Below are 7997 nucleotides of genomic sequence, written 5' to 3' on the forward strand. Positions count from 1 at the left end.
GGGGATTTCCCCCCGGACGGGGATTTGAATCCCCAAAAGCCGGACATGTCCGGGAAAATCCGGACGTATGGTAACCCTACAAATCAATAAATTACCCACTTTAACCCTCTCTCTCACCAACATCCATATGCATAGTATTAAACATTAACTTTACAAACCTAAGACAGGAAACAAGCTTCATACCACAACATAAATGTTAAAGCTACCTATAAATAACTAGGTTGCACACCTAGTTTTCCTTGGAAAATAGAGAAGGTACAGTAGTTTCCCTTAACTGCTTCCATTTTCTCCCCTTCTGCTGGCTAACTTTACATTTGCTTACAAGTTTAATATCATTTTGAAGCCAGCTTTTCCTCCATTCAATTTCTTTTTGTGCTTCATACTATTCCATGAATGCTGTGTCTCAGTCTCACTGTTCAGGAAAGGCTTAATGTTTCAGGGTCTCTCACTCCCCCACCCGCCCTTTTCATCTCCTCTCCCTCTCCCCACATGATTTCTGCCTTAAAAACAGCTTAACATAAATATAAGAATGGCCATATTGGGTCTGTCCATCTAGCCCAGTATCCTGTTTTCCGACAGAAGCCAATGCCAGATGCTTCAGGGGAAAATGAACAGGACAATTACCAATTGATCCATGCCATGCTATCCAGTCCCATCTTATTGCTGAGTGGAGGGGATTGCAATATCATTTCATCCCTTTTTCAATGTGCAATGTGCAGTGATTGCAAATGGTAATGAGTCCTACCCCACTCTCTTCAATTATTTTGGGCCAGATTGTGATAATTTATACTCCGTGTGAGAGAGGCTATTTTATATGAAGTCCCATTGAGGCCAATGGGACTATTTTCAGGGTAAAGTACTACCAAACGTGAATAAAGGTATCACAATTTAGCCTTATATGGCTATATCCCTCATCATCTACTTTTATTCGTGATAACAACAGAACAGGATTTGACTCAGGTGGAAAAATATGACTCCTGAGGTTACAGGAAAACCCTGAAATGATGCCATTCAATAAATCTGAATTTTGCAAGAGAGCTGCAATACTGTGGATGTACATCTAATCATATGGCTCCTGGGACTGAGAAGGAGCAGCACTACTTCTAAATTCACTGAACTGCAACTAGTGGATGGGTTTTGTTTTTATTTAAAAAAAAAAAAAAAAAAAAAAAGAAAATGGCTCCTATATTATAGGAAAATTTTAACAGATGTTGAAACTGGGTCTAGGATAACACTTTTAGGAGAAGATGGAAATGTCTATATTTATTTATGAATTAATTCTAGCCATCAGCCCAAGCTGTTGTGCATTCTGACCACTAGATGTGCCAAGAATAATTTTGGCCTTATCTTCTGACTTTAATCCTAAATTTTTCTGAAGTGTAGATATTCCCCAACCACATTTTGCAAGCATGTAAGTCTTCTTACTAGTGAAAACACAATCTGGGTTTTGTTTATTTTAAGGTTAACAGTACAGTTTACTTATATATTCTCATTTTCAGGTACTGCCTCTTCTTTTTGAGAGTGTAGGCATATTCTGCCAATGACTGCAGCAGTCAGAGTAAAGGTGCTAGCAATGTATAATACTTCTGAAATATTCTCAATTATTAACAGATTCCTCCTCCTCTAGCTCAGGGAAGATGAGGGATCCAAAATTCTGGAGGCTGAGGAGAGGGTAAAGAGATCCCTACGGCTGATTAAGGCAGTGATTATGGTAAGTAATTAGAACAGAGATGCAAGTCTGAATAGATGAATAGCAGCAGAAAAGGTAGGAGAGCAGGAGACAGAAATGCAGATGAGGAACAGGAATTCCCAAGGCTGGATTAAGTGCCTCTCTGAACCCTCTTCTACAGAGAGAGGGAAGTACCTTTTATTTAGTGAATAAGATCCAACTTACATTTTCATAGATGTTTACTGAAATAACATCTAGTTACTAGTCATCATGGACACTCCTGTTTGGAGGATCATGCAAGAATTAGATTGCTTGAAACGCTCAAATACACCAGACTTGGTCTTTGTTGCATTTTCTTTCCTCCTCTTGTACTCATTTTAGTTGTTACCCTGGGGGAGTTGGCTATGTGATGAATGGCAAACCCCATTATATCTGAAAGCTACTGTTCAGCAGTGGTTGAGGCACTTGTCATACAGACTGACAAGTCTGAAAACTACTTCATGTTGACCTCATATCTAGCTCAAACCATAAAATTCAAACCAAGAAAGTATATTCAGTAAACCAGATTAAACTACTTTACACACAGACTTGGCATCCAGGAGTCATTTTAATATCACAGCCTAGGGCAGTGGTAGAAAGATAGCATCCATGCTAGAAAAGTATTCAGTTTTCCAAATCATCCACAGTATTGAACAATAGCCCATAGCTGTCTTTGTTTTCACAGATGCTATATGGCTATGTCCGCACTATGAGCTAGGGATGTGATTCCCCCGGCTCATGTATACATACTTGCACTAGTTTGATGCGAGCTAGCATGAGTGTAAATAGCAGTGTAGTTGCAGTAACATGGGTAGCAGCAGCAGTAGAGTCAAGGTTGAGATGTACTGAGTATAATCCCACCTGAAACCAGTGGGTACATACTTGGCACAGCTCAGCCATGCCTTCACTGCCGTTACCTATGCTATCACAACAGTGCTATTTAAGTTCATGCTAACTCTCACAGAGCTAGCACAGGTATGTGTACTTGAGCCTATAATTTAATGGTTTAGTTTTCATTAGATGTGATAGCTTGGTAGACCAAGATATTTTAATGTTAAGAGATATGAATAGAATGTTGCAAAGACATAAATTACAATAAAACATGACAGACTGACAAAAATGAGTTCTGTATCAATACAGAACAAAGAAGAAATTGTTGAAGTTTCTTTATTAAAGTCTGCATAACCTATGAATGCTAACCAAATACAAAGTCATGTGGTTTTGTTTATTTTTTAATTCAGGCTGATATCTAGGGTATTTTTTTCATGGCGAAACATGTTTCTTACTGGGGGAAAAGGAAAAATATCTTCTGTAGAAAACTTGTGAAGCCTATCTGTGCACTTGCACCAATTCTATACAATCTTTATAGCTACAAGTAAGATTTATGTAAAGTTTGTGGTTAAGTTCATTAAAATGGGATTTTCTAATGCACTCAGTGTAGGCCTAACTCTGCTTTCATTGAAGTCAATGGGAGTTTCACCACTGAAATAATGCTCTAATTGAAACCAATGCTGAACAGCTTCTGAAAATCCTACCCTTAAGCAAATATATACATAGAGCTTAACTCTGAGTGCCTTCAGCTCCCATTTAACTTAGTGGGAGCTGAGGGCACTCAGCACCTCACAAGATCAGCCCAATAGACAACTATGACTGCTTCAACTGCCTTCAAGTACTTATTTTTCACATCCTCTTCTTCCCTTTTCTTAATATATTTTATGCATACATAGCTACTGAAGAGGAGCTTCTTGAGCCAGCTATTTTGCATCCTGAATGCTTTTCTACAATACTCACCTCCTTCAGGATAATGAGATGGTGCTGAATAAAAGTCAAGCTTATCCTTAAGGTCCTCTTCATTCTCTTTTTCCCACTGCAAGCCTATCCTCTTCCAATAACTCACAGCCAGTTGCCTAAAGTGTAAAACCAAAGTGTTTGAACCACCATCTTTACATACATACAGAACGAAAGCATTTTTAAATGAGAGATGGAAAATGAGAAGCCCCTCTACACTCAGCTGGAAGACTTCTTTGAATACACTGGGACAAACACTAACTTCAGATACTTTTATGCTACTGTAATGGCTAGAAGCTTTTTTTTTTTTTAAATGAAGCTTAAGTTCTACAGAAATAAACAATGTGGATCTCAACTAGCTGGGGAAAAAAACCCTTTTGTTTTGAGAAGAATACAACCTCCTCTACCCTTTTTATAATCACACTTATTTGAATGCAGCACTAACAAAAAAAAATTACTGAAGAGTTGTGTATAGAAATAAGCAAATCAGCTAAATAGAAGAGCAGGACATTTTCCTGAACTCCTACCTGAGCGTAGAAGCACTTTAATACAAGTTATCTATAAAAACTGGATCCTTTGTTCTGCTTACTTGTTCTCAGGCATTTCATCAGTAAAGCTGCTGAGTAATAAAGGAATCAACTTGTGAAAGTAAGAATATCTATCCCGCAGGTGCAATAGCCATTCTCCAACAACACTTGTAACTGCTTGCCGAACCTTGGAAGGTGAAAGAAACAACACACTGCAAATTTAACTACAGTCCCATAACTTGAAGGGAAAAACTCTGAAAACAAAAACCTTAGAGTAAACTTTAGCAAAGTGTCTAGAAGAGCCATTTATCCAATGTATTTACAAAAACAATAAAAAACAGAAATAATGAACTTTTATACATGACAAGTAAGCTTTGCGGGGAAAAAAATCAGGCAAACTACGGTAGTAGACTGCCTACATTTCCTGCCTACATGTCCTGATCATCATTATCTTAGCTCATCATTACCTGAAGTACAGCCCCAACATAGGATATGTCTTCACTAGCAACGTTAAAGTGCTGCCGTGGCCACTTTACAGGGCTGAAACTTGCAGCACTCAGGGGTGTGTTTTTTCACACCCCTGAGCGAGAAAGTTGCAGCGCTGTAAAGTGGCAGTGCAGACTAGGCCATACAGTATTTCCATTTAAATGGTAGATAAAGTCCAACTCATTCTAAATCACAGTAGTACTTAGAGGGAGTACATTATGAAATTAGGTAAAAACATGGCACCCTCTACTAATAAAAAAATATTTTAAAAAAATCATATCCTTCATTTATACAGCACATTTTAAGCAAGGCTCTCAAAGCCTAACACATGTGATGTAGATATGGTAAAATCTAGATTTTATGAAACTCCATTTAACCTAAAATGCTTGTGTTCCCCCATCCTGAGATAACATTCTTCACAGGCACTCAGTCCTGCTAGATGGCCAATCCAGCAAGTACCGTATATACTAATTCATAAGCCGAATATTTTTGGTAAAAACATGACGCATCAAAGAGCGGAGGTCATCTTATAAACGGGTCTACAGCAAAATTTGATGATTTTAAACTCTATGGAATCATTGAATTGAATATCTAACATACTGTCATTTTGTTTACTTGGAACATTTGCAGGCATGGAGCCCCTCAGCTCCCTGTGTCCACGGTTCGCCATTCCACAGGGAGCTGAGGGGCTCCATGCTTGCAGACGCTCCAGGTAAACAAAACGTCCTGACCCATCAGCAGCTTACCCTAACAGGCTGGGAGCCAAAGTTTTCCAATCCCTGAAATATATGGTCGGCTTATGAAAGGGTCATACAGTTTTTGCTATTTTTACCTATCCATTTTGGGTGGTCGGCTTATAAACGAACGGGCTAATGAACGAGTATATACGGTAATTTAAGGGTGTGCTTAACTTTATGTATATGAATAATCCCATTAAAAGTCAATGGAACCAATCATATGCTTAAATATTTACATATGTGTTTTGCTGGAACAGTCCGGAGTGCTCAGTCCCTTGCTGGATCAAGCCCTAAGAGGGCAGGGAGAACATAAATGCTATCATTCAACTCTGTCAACAAACACTTTAGATTTTCTGGTTTACATGGTCTTCAAATATCCTATCTGGTAAATACTACTGTGCTGAAGGATTATTGCAAATCCTTTTGATATTACAAAGATTTCTGTCCACCTCCTGAAAGACCTTCATAAAACAAAACAAAAAGAGTTCTCTTCAATTATACACATATTACTGAGGGACAAAAGAGCTAAAGGACTAGATTTTTAGAAATATTTAGGCACCTAACTCCCATAAAATCTGGTCCTAAGTGACTTCTTCAAAGTTATGTAGCTAGGAGTAGCACAGACTGGAACACAATCCAGAACTTCTGATACTAGACTGCACATCCTTCCCCCAAAAGTTGAGTATTACAGCTTTATTTACAAGAACATGCCATTCTCCCTCATTTTTGAGGATCCCTCCTTGGTGGCTAATTTTTACTTGGTCAACTTTATACATTAATATACAAATACTTATATTCAGCTGAAGCCGAAAATCTTAATGAAGCTACGAACACAATTTTGCTGGTGTTAAGAAGTGAACAGATATTTTATTACATTATTTTTACCCCTAGAAATATGTTAATGAAGGCAGGGGCAAAATCTAGACAAAAGAAAGTAGAGTTACCTGAGGAATCTCATCAAAAAGTCGCTGGGCCAGATGAGAGAGAACATCATCTACAGACTTTCCGTTGCCAAACTGTATCACCGTTCCTGTGGCCTGAATCACAGCAACACGGACTCGGAAGTGCTGGTGTGAAACTGTTTGCATTAAGGGTTTTATCAAAAATTCTGACTGCATATGAAAGTGTTCTGTTAGAGGAGAAAGAGAGAAAGCTCAGCTCTGTCTTCGTATGTATGCATACAGCAGACCTTATGCAAACATGCATTTATGTAGCACCTTCTGGACATGGATCTGATTGATATCACTATGTTTATGTATATATATATGGTCTCATTTGGCATAGTGTGTTAGACTGGGATAACAACACATTTGTGTCTCTGCCACTATCATCCCAGTCCCATGACCATCCCAGCACCCTCCTCCTGCTGCAGCTTGTTCCCTGTAATTCTGATCCCATTCTTTCTACCCTGCCCTATACTCCCCCATCCCCAGTTAGGATGGCCAGAGCAGCACTGTCCACATACCTGCAACTCCTTCAGCCAGGTGCCCGGCACCCTGAGTTCCACCCCCCAATTCATCCTCTTCATCCTCAGGGCCACTAACAATGCTCCTGCAGATCCCTCATCCTCCCTGGCTTCCTCCACCATCTCTCTCCTCCCCAGCCACTAACCCCGAGCACAGGACCCTGTGCACCTGCAGCTCGCAGGCCACTCCAGGCCCCCTGGCTCCCTTCCCCGGGTCCCACCTGGCATAGCCCTGGCGCTGGCGGCCGCACACCTGCAGCTTTCACGCTTGACCTCGGGGTAGGGGTCGAGGAGGGTGGCCTGCAGGATGCGGATGATCTCGGGCAGGTAGGTGGGCAGGTCGGCCTCGCAGAGCTCCAGCAGGAGGCTCAGGAGCTGGATCAGGGCCAGGCGCAGCTCCTCGCAGGGCTCGTGCGATTGCCCCTGCGGGGAGCAGAGGCGCTGGGCCAGGGCCGGCAGCAAGCAGGGCAGGGCCTCAGCGGGCCGGGCGCCGTGGCTCAGGCCGTGGCAGGTGAGCTGGACGGCCAGCTCCCGGCAGCGCTCGGCCGGATCCCCCACCAGGCACCGCACCAGCGGCCGCAGCAGTTGCTTGGCGAAGACCTCCTGCAGCACCAGGGCCGAGAGCGGCCGCTCCTGCACCTCGGCCCGGATGGCCCGCAGAGCCCGCAGCCGCGCATCCCGGCCGGGCTCCTGCAGGCCGCCCAGGTGCCGGCCCAGCGCCTTGACCACGTCCGCGGCCCGGGGTTGGTCACCCAGAGCCCCGTCCTCGGCCATGCTGGATCGTCGCTAGGGAGGCTCGGGCCGCTCGCTGCGGCCCGTTACTAAGGACTCTGCTCGTCTAGCGGCCGCTTTCACGGCAGTAAACAAATGCTTTACGGCAATTTCAACATGCAAGAAACTTTATTGGCAGGGGGCTCTGCCGGACACTGACACTAAGACTGGGGTGGGTCTCACCCAGCAAACCGCTCCAGCGCCGCAGAGACAGTTTGAGGGAGTGATACGGGGTTATAGAGGGAGTATGGGTCAGTGGTTAAAGTGCACAGCAGGGAGCCAGCACTGCTGGGTTTAATTCCTATGGGGCCTTGGGCAAGTCATTCTACAGCTTCCCGGCCTCAGTTTCCCCATGTGTTAGCTGGCGCTAACAGTGTTTGCAGTGCAGTTGATGACCCTGATGCGGTGCAGCACAAAGGCTGCCCCTTAGCTAGGGTTGCCAGCCCTCTGGGATTGGCCTGGAGACTCTTGGAATTGGCATTGATCTCCTGGTGACTATTGAAAGCAATCCAGGA

General features: G+C 42.9%; 1 protein-coding gene across 1 annotated transcript in view; it reads right to left on the reverse strand.

The window, feature by feature from the left end:
• DNAAF5 (dynein axonemal assembly factor 5) overlaps positions 1 to 7552 on the reverse strand; it is a 43336-nt gene extending 35784 nt beyond the window's left edge. The window contains exons 1-4 of the mRNA XM_026650768.2: positions 6933 to 7552; positions 6191 to 6375; positions 4086 to 4210; positions 3500 to 3615 (exon numbers count right to left, since the gene is read on the reverse strand). Of these exons, the coding sequence (XP_026506553.1) occupies positions 3500 to 3615; positions 4086 to 4210; positions 6191 to 6375; positions 6933 to 7485 (979 nt within the window). The 5' untranslated portion in view covers positions 7486 to 7552. The remainder of the gene's footprint in view (positions 1 to 3499; positions 3616 to 4085; positions 4211 to 6190; positions 6376 to 6932) is intronic.
• Positions 7553 to 7997: the final 445 nt, after the last annotated feature.

Source organism: Terrapene carolina, unplaced genomic scaffold (genome assembly GCF_002925995.2).
Source record: "Terrapene carolina triunguis isolate 2854851 unplaced genomic scaffold, T_m_triunguis-2.0 Scaffold93, whole genome shotgun sequence".
NCBI classification, from domain to species: Eukaryota; Metazoa; Chordata; order Testudines; family Emydidae; genus Terrapene; species Terrapene triunguis.